Raw genomic sequence first — 17,264 nt, 5'->3', positions numbered from 1 at the left:
CTGTTTTGATTTCAGTTGGACAAGAGTGGAGAAGCCACTTTCACAAAGATAGATGGTGCTGAAGGGCAATAAGATTTTAATTGCCCGGCTTGCCAACGTGGAATACTCAGCTGTCACACTGCACCAGAACTGACACAGAGTGACTTTGCTGAATTTTGTTTTCATTGACTGGTCACACGACAGTTCGATCAGCTGGTTCTCTTCCTCACTTGGCAGCGCAGCGTTTTCAACGTCGGTTTCAAAGGGATCACGCACCCATTCTTCCTCTCTGCTCTGTGCACTCTCCGGGAAGTAGTCATTAAACCGCGTTTGCAGTTTGTTGAGATGTGCAGAGATGGTGCTCTTCAGAGCATTTTTGTCCGTGAGGCTATCCAGCTGAAGTGTCTCTTGACAGGCGTTGGGGAACATGTCAAGCCTGTCTTTGGGTACTCTGGTTTCCCACAATGCGAGCTTCCTTTTAAACGCACTGACTTTTTCAGACTGCTCGAACTTACTATGTCCCTTCCCTTGCAAAGACAAATTCAGTGTGTTCAGGTGCTCGAACACATCGACAAGCACTGGCGGCTCGTTAATAGGGGCGATTTGGGCGACGCACTCCCAAACAGGGAGGGAGATTTTTTTTTTTATCTACTCCTACTACCAACAGTAATGTCATTGTCCAATCAGGCTAAGGTCGCGCCTGGTGTAGCCACGCCCTTTTGGGGCGATTTCTGTCAGGTTCAGATTTGCCCCAAAATCTCCCATTGACACTAATGGTACGTACGTTTTTTTCGAAAATCCTGCTCCCAATGCATTTTCTATTAGGTTTTATGTGCTCGCACAAGCAGCGTGCTTACGTCATACGCCTGTTGCGCCGCGCAAGTGTTGCCAGATTGGTTTTAAGTGCATTTTGGCGGGTTTTGAACATAATTTTGGGCTGGAAAACGCAACTTGCGCGGGAAATGTGTGAACATTCTATGAAGATGGCGGCGAGTGTTGAGTGCAACAATACAATAGCGTCTCTGAAAGAAGTTCCCTTTAGTCGTCCTACCAATGAGGAGAAAACGGCAATCAAACAGCTAGGACCTCCTAGACCGAATTTAAACATCAAGCAAGTGTCTACGAAGGGGGAGAAGACCTGCTCAAGAGGTTTTAACAAGAACTGGTACCACCGGAAAACTTGGCTAGCTGGCTGTGATGTAGCTCTTTTTTGCTCCCCTTGCGTTCTCTTCCACCCTGGAAGTAGCACAGCAGACGGTACAGTGATATCTGATATTTGAATTTACTAGGCAAAAGTTGTTTGTGTTTGTGTGTGTGTGTTTTACCAATGGCAGTTTAACATTGCCATGTTTTTGTTTTGAGCAATTCCAGCGTTATGGACGTGACACTTGAACTCAAAATGGCAACAAATGACCCAGTGCATGTTTTATTGTCTCCCAGTATTTAAACAGGTGTTGCATATTTTAAGGCTGTACCATACTGGAGAAGTGATAGAACAAGAACAATTCCCATAGTACATCTAGGGCATGCCAGAAAACGCCAATAAAAGATGCGTTATGGATGTGACAGAAAAAGTATCACTTTTCTTGGGTGACTGTACATTTTTATCAAACTCTGTGAAACTGTAAACCTAATGTCGAAATGGAGATATCCATTTGATAGAGGGGTCCAAGGTGAATATTAAAAAATCTTTGTTTAAAATATTTTGTATTTCATGCAGAGTTTCGGAAGGAAAAGTCAGCGTTATGGATGTGACGAAATTCCGTTATGGATGTGACGCGTCTGAAATAGACATGGCATATGTTTAGAAGATCAGCAATTTAACCACCATAACCCTTTGAAAAACTCTCTAAATATCAGCTAAAACTATCAAAGTTCTTAAATAATATTTAGGATGGCTATTGTTTTGCTGTTTTGTGGATTTTAGCATACATTTCTGTGGCTTGTGGCAATAATATAGAATTGTACATGATCAAAGTTGATTTTAGCTTGGGGTTTACATTATAAGAAAGAAAGACTGACAGTGACATATTAGGTTGGTTACAAATTGGTTCAACTTATTCACATCTGTAAAATACAGGCCTAGGTGATATCTCTGGGAGTGGTTTTGATGTATTACATGTTGCTTTATTTTTGCATGGTGAGGTTGACATTTACATGGAATTGCCCTTTTACCAATGGCAGTTTAACATTGCCATGCTTGGAATATTTCAGTAGCCTCAAGTTCTCTCTGACTTGGTGTAAATTAAGCATATTTTCAGTTTTTATATATTGTACAGTATGTGTTCATTGGAGCCAGCAGCACCTTACCTTTTTTTCAACTTGTTAAGCCAAGTTGCACTGACTACAAAACCTTGTGTAACCTTGTGTGTGTAAATAGCTAAATAACTAAAGCCTTTTGTGTTCATTGACATGCTTGTAATACTTTAAATTTCCTTTTAAGGCATGGCTTTCTGGAGGAATTCTTGGGAAAAAAACCCTGCAGAATTTATTTAGAATTATTATTTGTTGTTAAAATGGTGCAATTCCATATAAAAAAACACATAATTAAGCTGCACATGTTTGTTTGATGGTTATGCTTTTCTTCATCTTTTTCAAAACTTAAATAAACACTTGTTTTGGATTTATATCCTGCCACTTTAATTGCATTCTTTAGAATTGAAGAAATTAGAATATGTTTATAATTAAGAATTTGTGTCTACTTATTATAGAATACTGGAATAATATGAGAAAATAAATGAGTAATGTAATATTAATTGATTGTGATGCCAAATGTTTTGCTTTGAAGGCTTCACAATGAATCTTCCTTAGTTTTAGCCTGGCAAGCCAGACTAAATGTGAATATTTGCCACTCGTAGGCAAAAATATTTTTGGCCGCTAGGCGGGTGGGTCTAGTTTACTAGGCTACCTTAGTTTGCCACCTTTAACTTGTTTAGTGTTGCCACCTAGTGGAGAGAAGAGATATTGTCTATATTGATATCTGAATTTACCAGGCAAAAACAAGTTTGGCCAATTGATTTGCTACCTAGGTCAATTTACTTCAGTCCTGTGGACATTTACGGTCCGTGTAGACATAACGGGGGGAAATTGCCCCCCCTGAAAAAAAAATTCAGGAGCCACCACTGTCGACAAGATATGCAACTTTGGCGAGCCACAGTTTGCTGTCAAACAGCTCAGCATAGGGCGAGTTGGTCTGAGAGAGGAATGCCGCTAGTTCTGCTTTAAGTTCGTAAAATCTGGTCAAAACCTTTCCTCTCGACAGCCAGCGAATTTCCGAGTGATACAGCACCTGTAGGTGCTCAGTGCCCAGGTCCATACAAAGTGTTTTGAAACACCGACTATTCTTCCCACTGCGCTTAATATGATTGACCACTTTAACCACATCTTTCAGTGTGCAATCAAGCGCTGGCACCATGTCTTTTGCTGCTAGTGCCTCCCGATGGAGAAAACAGTGGTTCCAGGTTGCATTCGGTGCCCTCTCAAGTATTCTCTTCACCACTCCCGAATGCCTGCCTGTCATACAGGCTGCACCATCGGTCGTGATCCCAACGCAGTTGCCCCAGGTCAAACCCACTGAGCCCAAGTACAAATCCACTGAGTTGAAAATTTCATCCGCAGTTGTTGTGGTGGGCAGATCTCGGCTGCAGAGAAACTGTTCTTGTATGTCTCCTTCCCAAACATGTCTCACATAAACAAGTAATATCGCATGATTGGCAATATCTGTGGATTCATCCATTTGCAATGCGAAGTGGGTGCTTGTCTGGATACGACTTGTAACCTGTTCTTTTATGTTCTCAGACATGTCTTCAATGCGCTTACTTATAGTATCATTCGATAGTGGTATTGTCTTCAACTTATTTGCCGCTGCTTCATTGACCATCTCCCTGACCATATCCATAGCAGCAGGTAAGATGAGGTCTTCTGCTATGGTGTGAGGTTTCTTGGCCTTCGCTATCCAATGAGCTACGTGGTAAGACGCACGGAGTGCCTGCACTTGTGTGGAGCATGTTGCTGTTAGGCGCATCTGCGAAGCCCTCAGTTCTTGGCGCCGTCTTTCAAAATACTCAACTGGTTTATCTTTGACCGTTGGGTGTTTTGTGTCCAGTTGACGTTTCAGTTTCGACGGCTTCATGCTGTCATGTGCAAGTGTCTCACCACATACCACACAGATGGGTTTCTGTACCATTTTGTCCTCAACACAACTAAATCCATATTTCAAATATTCGGGGTCGTACCGTCGTTTCGACATGTTGTTCACCACTCAAATGACTAGCACGCATGTTATGTCGCATAAACATTCTGCGTCTATGGCAACAGATGACACGGAGCTGGAATCGTCTATCAAAATAAGAGTTGTAAATTGTCGCAGAAAAAAGTTGCACGTTTTTTTTAGTGAATCAATGAATTAGCATTTTTTTTTACACCACAGCTCCGTGACCCACCCAGGACCCCTCCACGACCCACTTTTGGGTCGCGACCCACCAGTTAAGAAACACTGCGCTATCGGATAAAGGTGATCAGTCAGAAAAGCTCGGTGCTGATTTGCAGTGACTCTTTTCTTTAAGGGCCTCTGCATGCTCTTGCGACAAGGCTTTCGCAGATAGCTTTTCGCAGACAGTTGTAATTTATCGTTGAGCAGGGAGTAATAGGCGTGCGCGATGTTATTCACCGCCACAACGCAAGGGGGCGCGAAATCGCTAGGAGTAGTTGGTGGGTGTGGTTAGTGGAGTGTTTATCCTCCGGTTACTTATAATGACTAGAACTGGAGTCGTATAGATATACGTACTTCCTCACTTCCTCGATCAACCGCTCTTCGTGCTGCTCCATCTTCGCTCGTGTTTTTAAAAATGGCAGTCGTGAAAACAAACCAAACCGGGAAAGTAGGGAAGCAGAAGTACGTGTACAGCGGATGTAGAGTGGACCAATCAGAGCCCTCTTGTCTGCGACGCTGTCTGCGAGGCTTCTGCGGTGGTCACAATTTTTGGGAGGTGCGCGCAGAGTGTCTGCGAAGGGGGGGGGGCTTCGCAGACGCCATCTGCAAGGACTGGGTTGTCAGCATAAATTGGCCTTAAGGGGATAAGTGGATGTAGACTGTGCTAGCGAAACATTTTCCAGAGCATAACACAGTCACTGATTTCTCATTTGCTTTGTCATCTCTATGTACGGATGGATGGATGGATGGATGGATGGATCCTCTTATACATACTTACACACTGTAAATATACTGTGTGTTTTTAGGAGAAGCAGTCTCGTCTGGTTAGACATTTTCACTTCCATGGCTGGCCAGAGATCGGAATCCCATCAGACGGAAAAGGAATGATTGATCTGATTGCTGCAGTGCAGAAACAACAGCAGCAGTCTGGGAACCACCCCATAGTGGTGCACTGCAGGTACACAAACACATCCACTCACACACTCCAGAGGAAGGACATCAGATCAGAATAAAATGGCAAAAAAGTGACAGTTTGGGGGAACAATAATAAGAGTTTATATCACAGAATATTAAATGTCAGCTTTTTAGAAACACACCCGTTAAATTGATCACATCAAACACACAGCCTTTCACTCTGTAGTGTTTTTATCCCCCGCTGGCCGAAAGGCCCAAAGTCAAGTCAAGTTTATTTGTATAGCGCTTTTAACCATAAACATTGTCGCAAAGCAGCTTTACAGAATTTGAACGACTTAAAACATGAGCTAATTTTATCCCTAATCTATCCCCAATGAGCAAGCCTGTGGTGACGGTGGCAAGGAAAAACTCCCTCAGACGACATGAGGAGAAACCTCGAGAGGAACCAGACTCAAAAGGGAACCCATCCTCATTTGGGCAACAACAGACAACATGACTATAACATTAACAGTCCTAACATAAAGTCAGCTTCATTGATGCTATAAACCCCCCACCGGAGGCGAAGTGGCCAAGTGGTTAGAGCGCTTGACCACTAAGCGAACGGTCCCCGGTTCGAGCCTCGGCTCGACGGGGATCTGGGGCTTGCTCCCTGTCCACCCAGCAGTGAATGGGGACCTGGTGGAAACACTGGGGGAAGAAAGGCGGCGAGGAAAGGAACTGGCCACCCTACCTCACTATGCCGATGGCCCAGGACAAGTGCGCTCTCTAACAGGCACTCCCCCAATGTACGAATCGTATATGGGACCCTCTCTTCTTCAAACCCCCCACCGACGGAAACCCGAGCGCAAAACCGTTCACGACAACCGCAGACCCATAATCCCCAAAGGGGGATTATGTCGTGGTGATTTCTGTCCGTCCATCCATCCATCTGTCCATCCTGTGAAGGGTGCTCACCTTCTGAAATCAACTCCTTTCACAGTTTTTGGAGGAATTTCACGAAACTTGGCAGGATTCTTTGTTATATGTCGGTAATACGCAGATTGTAATTTCGTTAAATTGGGTCACATTTTCCCAGAGTTACAGACCTTGATTAACAAAATTATACTTTGACAATTCAATGAGAGTGTGTTTTCCTTCTGAAATCAACTCCTCTCACGGTTTTCGGACGAATATCTCGAAGCTTGGCAAAAGGCCTTGTTATATGACGGTAATACACATATTGCGATTTAATTTCGTTTGTGAAAATTTTCCCCAGAGTTTTGACCCTTGATTAAATAACTTGTACTTTGACAATTTCATGAGGGTGTAGGTTCTTCTGAAATCAACTCCTCTTACAATTTGTGGACAAATTTCACCAAACTTGGCAAAAGGCTTTGTTATATGATAGGTATACGCATATTGAAATTTCGTTTAATTTGGGCAGATTTTACCAGAGTTATGCCCTTGATTACTAACAAACTTGTACTTTGGCGATTTCATCAAGGTGTGCTTGCTTTCTGAAATCAACTTCCCTTACAAGTTTTATCCCCCGCTGGCTGAAAGGCCCGAAGGGGGATTATGTCATGGCGATGTCCGTCTGTCCCGGGAAGGGCACTCACCTTCTGAAATCAACTCCTCTCACAATTTTTCGAGGAATTTCATGAAACTTGACAGGATTCTTTGTTATATGTCAGTAATACGCATATTGCAATTTCGTTCAATTCAGTCGCATTTTACCAGAGTTATGGTATAGTTGCCAGCGGGGAATATTGTGCTCTCAGAGCACTCTTGTTATACCTGCTTTAGACACACAGCTCAGAGCACACATCACAATGGTTCTCACGTGTGTGTTGGTTTGATCAGTGCCGGTGCAGGCCGAACCGGAACATTCATCGCCCTCAGTAACATTCTGGAGCGGGTTAAAGCTGAGGGTTTACTGGACGTGTTCCAGACTGTGAAGAGTTTACGCACGCAGAGACCACACATGGTCCAAACTGTGGTAAGGATCTGTTACACATTGAATAAACACCATGCTCTCGCCTGTCTTTCATGACTAAGGATTAATAAAAGTGTTAGATCTTGTCGTCTTAGCTATGTCACCTTAATATTTCAAGTGATGATCCACTAATATGTAATTTTTTGTCTTTTTCTTTCAGGAGCAGTATGACTTCTGCTACAAAGTGGTCCAGGATTTTGTAGATATCTTCTCAGACTATGCTAATTTCAAATAATGAATTTTCTTTTCATCACTTCTGATCAAACATTCAAGTTTGTTCTGCTTTCAGTTTGAAGAAACTCTTGCTGTGGGTCCGTAATGCTCTATGCACTTCATCTTTCTCTTGTTAAGTATCAGAATAATCGCAGTTAGAGTTAAATGTGGGTTTTTTTGTACATAAGCAAGTCCTCACGTGTGTAAGCACATGAAGACGACACAAAGCATTTGCATTTTGGTTGTTGTATCTTTGTACTTTGTTAAATACTGAAATTGCTTTATTTATATATTTTGGGTACAGCGCTGAGTGAGAACATTTTTAGATAATCAGGATATATGTATGTTTGGACATTGCTCGCTACTGTTTTCATGCTATTATTATTATTATTATTATTATTATTATTATTATTATTTTATTTAAATGGGAGCAGGTATTCTGAATGCATTGTATATCTTATTTTGTAAAATCTGTTTTATAGTGCGATTCTGTAAAACGAAGTCCATTTAACAAGTATTCACAGAGTTAAAAAGTGATTTTACATAAAAGGGGGCATTTATATTTTGGTGAAATTGGAACTGATTTGGAATTAATTTTTGTCATTATTTGAAGGGAAAAAAAGAAGATTTAAAACACAATTTCCAGAACGAACCATTCAGTTTCAACAGAAAGCCTAGAAAATTAACTGAATTCAGGTATATGAGGTAGGTGGGATATGTGAGGCATTTGAGGTTTGTGAGGTATGTGGGGTATGTGAGATTTATGGGGTATGTGAAGTTTGTGAGGTCTATGAGGTATGTGGGATATGTGAGATATGTGGGGTATGTGAAGTTTGTGAGGTTTGTGGAGTTTGTGAGGCATGTGGGGTATGTGAGGTTTGTGAGGCATGTGAGGTATGTGAAGTTTGTGAGGTTTGTGGGGTTTGTGAGGTATGTGGAGGTTTGTGAGGTATATGAGGTTTGTGGGGTTTGTGAGGTATGTGGAGGTTTGTGGGGTATATGAAGTTTGTGAGGTTTGTCAGGTACGTGAAGTTTGTCAGGTTTGTGGCGTATGTGAAGTTTGTGAGGTATGTGAGGTTTGTGGGGTTTGTGAGGTATGTGAAGTTTGTGGCGTATGTGAGGTATATGAGGTTTGTGGGGTTTGTGAGGTATGTGGAGGTTTGTGTGAATTCTGAGGATTGTGAGGTTTGTGAGGCTTATGAGGTATGTGGGGTATGTGAAATTTGTGAGGTATATGAGGTTTGTGAGGTATGTGAGGTATATGAGGTTGGCCTATGCTTGTTAAATGGCCCTCGACATTACCCCGGACTTTCTGCTGTCAGAAGAGGAGCCTTGGCAACCAAGCAGTCCTCACTGTATTTGATTTCGGGTCCCAAACTGTCCTTGTAAAAGGCATTCGACTGTGACTGTGATTACGGCAGGTAAAGTGTAGATAATATAAAAGAGAAAGGTATTAGACGACTTCTCAGGATTATAGTGAAGCTGTGGTGCTCGAGGGTGGGAGGGTTCCTCAGGACCACACTGTTGCAGACCTGCTGTAATGTAACTTTACCTGACAGTGTTAATCTGGGAGCCTTTTCCGTAGTTTGAGACGTATAGGAACAGAAAGGGAAAGCAAAGACTTATAACACTCTGTAGATACACAATCCATTTTGAAATTCATTTGCTTTTAGATTCCTGAGGCGAAATCGAGAGAATCAGACGGTTACATGCTTACAGATCGATGATGGAGATTTTTAGGTGGAGTTACTGGTGATGGTGATGGTGGTGATTGCAGATTTACAGAGTTTGGGTAAAGGGGTTGATTATTCCACCTACTCTGTATTAATTTGAGCGAGCAGTAATTGAATGTTATGCTGCCTGGAGAATTTTAACGACATCATACATGGCTAATTAGCGAATTAACTTAGCATGTGAGAGAATGGAGAAAAAAGGTCACAAGAACTTTGCATGGACTTCGCAAACGACAGAAGAGGCGAGCAGCAGCTTTATATAATACAGTGTCCTCTAAAGATACTTGACCTGTCAAATCCTGAATTGATTTTCTGTTGTTTAATCAAGCAGCTCGGAACTGCAACTATAGTAAATCAAGTATGAAGCAAAAGTAAAGAATGTCACCTTTTATTTCTTTGTGGTTATTGATCAGATGCAGACTGTTGAAAAGTGTTTAACAGAGCTTTATACAGGACTGAAGTGTCTGGGTTTTGGAGTCTAAAACGATAAAGAGGTGAAATCAAACATGATCACTGAACCACCTGAGCGTATAATAGTGCTCACTGGCTTACGTTCTTCAATCCTGAAGATTACACTTAGAAAAAGGGATGGATAATAATAATAATAAATCATCTTTGAATAACAGTTTTTTCAAAGAATACATCACAAACATTTCCTCTTTATGATCTGAGTGACTGTTTCTCCCACTTGCTATTTCATCGTCGACTGTTGCCCTGGTCTTAGTTATTCAGACTACGCTGTGAGATACAAACCCCTCATTAGTATTGCACATCAGTAATCAATCTGCACAGGTTACAGAGGATTACACAAATCACACAGGGGTATCTACAGGGTAGGCTGGGGGGGAGGGGGGTGTCTGGCACTGAGGAAAGCAGCTCCAATATCACTTAAATCTGTCAAAATCGATGTCAAATATCATAATATGGGACGTACATCAGCATCATTTCAGGAAATCCCACTAAACAGTCACTACCAGTTCATTAGAAGTCAAGTTTATTTTTATAGCGCTTTTAACAACAGACATTGTCGCAAACAGAGGTGGACAAAGTACCCAACTTCATTACTTAAGTCAAAGTACAGATCCCACTGGTCAAGTGTTACTCCGATACAAGTGAAAGTTGTCCAGTCAAATTTTTACTTAAGTTAAAGTACTGAAGTACTTGCTTTTAAAAATACTTACACTACCGTTCAAAAGTTTGGGGTCACCCAGACAATTTTGTGTTTTCCATGAAAAGTCACACTTTTATTTACCACCATAAGTTGTAAAATGAATAGAAAATATAGTCAAGACATTTTTCTGGCCATTTTGAGCATTTAATCGACCCCACAAATGTGATGCTCCAGAAACTCAATCTGCTCAAAGGAAGGTCAGTTTTATAGCTTCTCTAAAGAGCTCAACTGTTTTCAGCTGTGCTAACATGATTGTACAAGGGTTTTCTAATCATCCATTAGCCTTCTGAGGCAATGAGCAAACACATTGTACCATTAGAACACTGGAGTGAGAGTTGCTGGAAATGGGCCTCTATACACCTATGGAGATATTGCACCAAAAACCAGACATTTGCAGCTAGAATAGTCATTTACCACATTAGCAATGTATAGAGTGGATTTCTGATTAGTTTAAAGTGATCTTCATTGAAAAGAACAGTGCTTTTCTTTCAAAAATAAGGAAATTTCAAAGTGACCCCAAACTTTTGAACGGTAGTGTAAGTATTAAAAGCACATTTTCTGTCAACACATCATTGTATTATTGCCACAACGCTTACAAAACCTAACGCCATTACCAAAGACAGAAAGTGAAATCACAAAATGAACGCATGCTGTGCCATCATGGTGGTTTAACGTTAAGCTAGCTGGTCAGTGAAACGCCACCTGACATGCTAGCAAACTCTTTTCAAACTCGAAATCATATCGGGTAGCTAACGCTACAAGAGAAAGATTTCTACATTCTGTTTATTTGGCAAGATTATCTCATCTCATTATCTCTAGCTGCTTTATCCTGTTCTACAGGGTTGCAGGCGAGCTAGAACCTATCCCAGCTGACTACGGGCGAAAGGCGGGGTACACCCTGGACAAGTCGCCAGGTCATCACAGGGCTGACACATAGACACAGACAACCATTCACATTCACACCTACGGTCCATTTAGAGTCACCAGTTAACCTAACCTGCATGTCTTTGGGGGAAACCGGAGCATCCAGAGGAAACCCACGCGGACAGCATGCAAACTCCACACAGAAAGGCCCTCGCCGGCCACGGGGCTCGAGCCCAGACCTTCTTGCTGTGAGGCGACAGCGCTAACCACTACACCACCGTGCCGCCTTGGCAAGATTATGCTAAAACATCTCATCTCATCTCATCATCTCTAGCCGCTTTATCCTGTTCTACAGGGTCGCAGGCAAGCTGGAGCCTATCCCAGCTGACTACGGGCGAAAGGCGGGGTACACCCTGGACAAGTCGCCAGGTCATCACAGGGCTGACACATAGACACAGACAACCATTCACACTCACATTCACACCTACGGTCAATTTAGAGTCACCAGTTAACCTAACCTGCATGTCTTTGGACTGTGGGGGAAACCGGAGCACCCGGAGGAAACCCACGCGGACACGGGGAGAACATGCAAACTCCACACAGAAAGGCCCTCGCCGGCCACGGGGCTCGAACCCGGACCTTCTTGCTGTGAGGCGACAGCGCTAACCACTACACCACCGTGCCGCCCCATGCTAAAACATGTTTCTTTTTTTTTTTTTTGGTCAAGGTTTATTTATTCATTTTTAAAGCACAAATATAAAATTTTACAGTACAAATATTCATATGAAAGTTAAAGAGCACAAGCTCCCACCACCCCACCCACCCAACTATTCCCATCCCTTCACAAAACAGACATACAAATCACAAGCAAGGACATCTAAAACATTAACAGTAAAGGAGAACAAAAAAATAAGAACAAAGCAAAAACAAGACAAATAAACTGTAAAGAATAAATACACACACACACCCTAAAAAAAAAAAAAAAAGGGGACACTGGTGGCCAGATCCTTGGTGGTTGTCTGCATAACAATCACAGTTATGGTGTATTTGTGATAACATCATAACAAGAGAGTAATAGAGGCCCTAAAGTGAAGAATAGAAAGACTTTACAGTACCATTGAGGAGAATAGATATACTGTATATCCTAAGTACTAGGCTGGTATAGAAGGAGAACAGTTAAAAGTTGGTGGGTTAGAAAGTAGTCTTAAACATGCTAGATCATGGGAGCGTTTGTAAGTCAGTAAAGTATTCTATAAAAGGACTCCAGTGCTTGAAGAATCTACTTGTGTCCGCATGTAGAGTAAATTTGACTTTCTCTAATTTTAAGAAAAACACGAGGTCTTACAACCAAGCAGATAGAAGAGGAGGCTGTGGTGATTTCCAGTTAAGTAGAATTCTACGCCTTGCCAATAGGGTGGCGAAGGCCACAATATTTGCATGGGTCTTGCTGAGGACATGTGGGCTGGGTGAAACACCAAATATGGCTACAAGAGGGCATAGTTCCAGAGTGATTCCTAATATTTCTGAGAGGATTTTAAAGATGGAATTGAATGAATGAATGAATGAATGAATGAACCCTTTATTGTCACTGTTACCAGTGAAATTGACCATCAACCTGTCCTTACAGAGGGGGAACAGGACAGGAAGACAGGGATAAAAGAAAAAGAAACACAGTAGAAACATGAGGAAAGATGAGGAAAAAAAGAACACCCCCCCACTATGCTCCTATCAGGAGTACAGTGTGGGAGCATTTAAAAACCTCCGCACAAGCACACAATAACACAAGTACACTTTAAAACATGGGACTTGAGGGGGGGAAAGGGGGGAAGGAGGGGCAATCAGGGGTGGGGGGGAAGGGGGTAGGAGGGGAGGGGAGGAGGTAGAGGTAACCCAGCGCAAGCAAGCAGCCATCCGCTCCTGCAGCCATGCAAGCGGCGCTGGTCATGCACCCGCTTGTCACACTGGGGGTGAAAAACGGCGACCGTGGAAAATTGGGGAAGGAATGCAAAAAATGTGAGAGTGTCTCCCAGTAGTGACCTTCTGGGGGAAATGTTGCCCCAGCAACGGCCTTGATTGAAGCCGGTGCTGTTCAGGGAGCCGAATGTCGATAAGATAGAGATTGTTTGGTCTTTCGAACAGACGCAGTCTTTACACGTCCACACCACTCATCCATATCTGTCCATTTTGTCCATATCTGTCCATTTCTGTTCAATTCAATTCCATTTGGTCTCCTAAATACTTATTCCTTGCAAAGCCGAAAGCGTCTCCAAGATGACAACCATGTTGTGGTTCAAGTTCTGCCACAGTCTGAGTGCCGACAGCTTTGCCCACCGCTCAATCATATCAGGCAGCTTTGTGGGGCTTTGAACAGCTGTCACCGTTATCTGATTTCCTCTATATACCAGGGCAATGCCTAAGCCAATCAGCAAAAGTCCGGTAATCATGGTTCCGAATAGGTAGATATCTCCAATGTCCTCCACAGACGTTCCGGCAGGACAGGTGGGTTCCCCCGAACCCAGAAACTGTGTCAATTTTGTTAGGAGACCAGTTTATCAAATCCATGCTTTTTTAGTTTAGAAATTCAATGCGGAGAGAGTCTCTCAAAAAGAAAAAATGTATAGGCAGACGAGACGAAACAAAGAGCACAAGCAGGAAAAAAAGGAGAGGAGAGGAGAGCAGAGAAATGCGACCGCCTTCTGTGAGAGCATGGAGCAGAAGCTCCAGTGAATTCCAGTAGTATTCAAGTTTGGGGCATAACGCAAACATATGAGTCAAGTGGCAAGGTGTGCCTCCACACTTCACACAGGTGTCCTCAATGTCAGGGTATATTTTTGATAGCCTTGAACTCAATAGATGCAATCTTTGCACAATTTTAAACTGAATCGAGCCCAAACGGGCACATGATGGAGAATGGCGTGTTCCGTTAATGGCTCTCTCCCAGAAATCTTCCTCAAACTCTATGCCCAGCTCCTGCGCCCAGACAGCACAGCTTTTAGAGCAGTGCTCTGTGTTAAATGACAAAAGACATTGATAAATTTGGGAAACAAGTGACCTCTGATTGGGTTTGAGTTTTAAAAAGTCTTCCCATGGCTGCTTAGGGGGTGGAGAGGGGAAGTCAGAAAAAATATTTAAGACACAATGCCTAATTTGAAAATATCTAAATAAATGTGGTTTGGGCAAATCATGTGAAGCTGATAGATCTGTGAAGCTACCAAAAACTCTGCCTGTGTATAATTCGTTGAACGTCTGCATGCATCTCTCCCACAAACAAAATGCAGCGTCTAAAAGAGAAAGTGGAAAAAGATGATTGAGGGTTCTAGGCATAAGAGTAGAGGGGGAGTATGACTTAAAATGGCGCCTAAATTGATACCAAATTTTCAAGGAGGTACAGGTTATCTGTGTAACGAGAGGGAGATGTCGGGAGTGATGAGAAGAGAAGAGCAGGAAGAGAAAACGACACACAAGACCTCAACTCAAGTTGGCACCACAGGGTTTGGGAGTTATGTACCCAAAACCTCTAGCACCTCTACTAAGGCACCCAAGTATTCCTATGGAGACCAAGGCCAGACTGATCAATGCCATCTTTGTTCCAACACTCACATACCAGTGCCAAACCTGGACCCTGAACAGAGCACAGGAGAGAAAACTCACAAGCTGTGAGATGAGGGTCCTGAGAAGAGCAGCTGGAAAGACAAGGAGAGACAGGTTGAGGAACGAAGTGGTTAGAAAGATGGTTGGAACCAAACCTGTCCTACAGTTCATCGCCAAGCAGAGAGTACAGTGGTTTGGTCACCTGACGAGAATGCCAACCACACAGCCAGCCTTAAGAGCCTACACCGCCAGACACTCAGGTGTCAGGGCCAGAGGGAGACCACGCCGCAGATGGATAGAGGGAGTAGCAGAGACCCTCCGTGCACATGGCCTGACTCTCCAGGAGGCTACTCACCTGGCTACAGAGAGACGTCTACATCTCCCCGTGACGCCCCCCCAGGCACAAGCGGAAGGATAAAGTAAAAAAGTAAAAAAAAAAAAGGACCCAAAACAGAAATTTATGGATATTTGCTGCCCAGTAATAATACATAAAATCTGGCAATGAGAGTCCTCCACTGAGTGAGCACTGCTGCAAGAGGGACTTCCTAATCCTAGGAGTCTTTCCTCCCCATATGAAGAAAATGACAGCTTGATCAATAGATTTAAAATATGATTTTGGCAAAAATAAAAGGATGCATTGAAAAAGATATAGAAATTTTGGAGGAATGTTCATCTTAACTGCATTAACTTTACCGAGCATAGACAAGGGCAGATTACGCCACCTCTGGAAAGCAGCCCTCATATGGCTGAGTAGGGGGGTAAAATTTGCATCTAATAAAGCAGACAGTGTATGAGTAACAGTTACTCCCAAGTACTTGATGCTACAGTTATTCAGATGAAATGGTAGGTCAGACTGAGAAAGCAGGAGAGCCTTTGAGTTTATAGGGAGGCATTCACTCTTTTGTAGATTGAGCTTGTACCCAGAAAAAGAGTCAAAGCTTTGTAATAAAGACAGAATGTTAGGCAGTTGAGAAAGAGGATCAGGAACGTACAAAAGCAAGTCATCTGCATACAGTACAATGCAAGCCTGTGTTCAATGCCCCTACAGGTTATCCCCAGGAATGAGGGTGAATTTCTGATAGCTATAGAGAGGGAATGGCAAAAAGCAAGGGAGAGACTGGACAACCCTGGTGAGTGTCATGAAATAAATTGAAATATTCAGACCTGATATTATTGGTGTAGACCGAGGCTAGGGCTGAGGTGTACAAGAGGTTTATCCAGGATATTAGTGTATCCCCAAAGCCAAACTTTTTCAGAACAATGAAAAGGTACTCCCACTCGACTCTATCAAAAGCCTTTTCAGCATCCAGAGAGATGACTACTTCAGGGAGTTGACTCGTGACTTTGAAATAGATAATACAAGCCCGATTCCAAAAAAGTTGGGACAAAGTACAAATTGTAAATAAAAACGGTATGCAATAATTTACAAATCTCAAAAACTGATATTGTATTCACAATAGAACATAGACAACATATCAAATGTCAAAAGTGAGACATTTTGAAATTTCATGCCAAATATTGGCTCATTTGAAATTTCATGACAGCAACACATCTCAAAAAAGTTGGGACAGGGGCAATAAGAGGCTGGAAAAGTTAAAGGTACAAAAAAGGAACAGCTGGAGGACCAAATTGCAACTCATTAGGTCAATTGGCAATAGGTCATTAACATGACTGGGTATAAAAAGAGCATCTTGGAGTGGCAGCGGCTCTCAGAAGTAAAGATGGGAAGAGGATCACCAATCCCCCTAATTCTGCGCCTACAAATAGTGGCGCGATATCAGAAAGGAGTTTGACAGTGTAAAATTGCAAAGAGTTTGAACATATCATCATCTACAGTGCATAATATCATCAAAAGATTCAGAGAATCTGGAAGAATCTCTGAGTGTAAGGGTCAAGGCCGGAAAACCATACTGGGTGCCCGTGATCTTTGGGCCCTTAGATGGCACTGCATCACATACAGGCATGCTTCTGTATTCGAAATCACAAAATGGGCTCAGGAATGTTTCCAGAGAACATTATCTGTGAACACAATTCACCGTGCCATCTGCCATTGCCAGCTAAAACTCTATAGGTCAAAGAAGAAGCCGTATCTAAACATGATCCAGAAGCGCAGACGTCTTCTCTGGGCCAAGGCTCATTTAAAATGGACTGTGGCAAAGTGGAAAACTGTTCTGTGGTCAGACGAATCAAAATTTGAAGTTCTTTATGGAAATCAGGGATGCCGTGTCATTCAGACTAAAGAGGAGAAGGACGACCCAAGTTGTTATCGGTGGTCAGTTCAGAAGCCTGCATCTCTGATGGTATGGGGTTGCATTAGTGCGTGTGGCATGGGCAGCTTACACATCTGGAAAGACACCATCAATGCTGAAAGGTATATCCAGGTTCTAGAGC

At 42.7% G+C, this 17,264-nt stretch overlaps 1 protein-coding gene across 1 annotated transcript in view; it reads left to right on the top strand.

Moving 5' to 3' along the window:
* The window catches only part of ptpreb (protein tyrosine phosphatase receptor type Eb), a 58,971-nt gene extending 51,095 nt beyond the window's left edge, over positions 1-7,876 (top strand). The window contains exons 19-21 of the mRNA XM_060933495.1: positions 5,218-5,369; positions 7,169-7,304; positions 7,462-7,876. Coding sequence (XP_060789478.1) covers positions 5,218-5,369; positions 7,169-7,304; positions 7,462-7,536 — 363 coding nt within the window. The 3' untranslated portion in view covers positions 7,537-7,876. The remainder of the gene's footprint in view (positions 1-5,217; positions 5,370-7,168; positions 7,305-7,461) is intronic.
* The last annotated feature ends 9,388 nt before the right edge of the window (positions 7,877-17,264 follow it).

Source organism: Neoarius graeffei, chromosome 11, assembly GCF_027579695.1.
Source record: "Neoarius graeffei isolate fNeoGra1 chromosome 11, fNeoGra1.pri, whole genome shotgun sequence".
Taxonomy (NCBI): Eukaryota; Metazoa; Chordata; class Actinopteri; order Siluriformes; family Ariidae; genus Neoarius; species Neoarius graeffei.
Note: the sequence above shows the minus strand (reverse complement) of the source record. Positions and strands in the feature narration are given on the sequence as shown.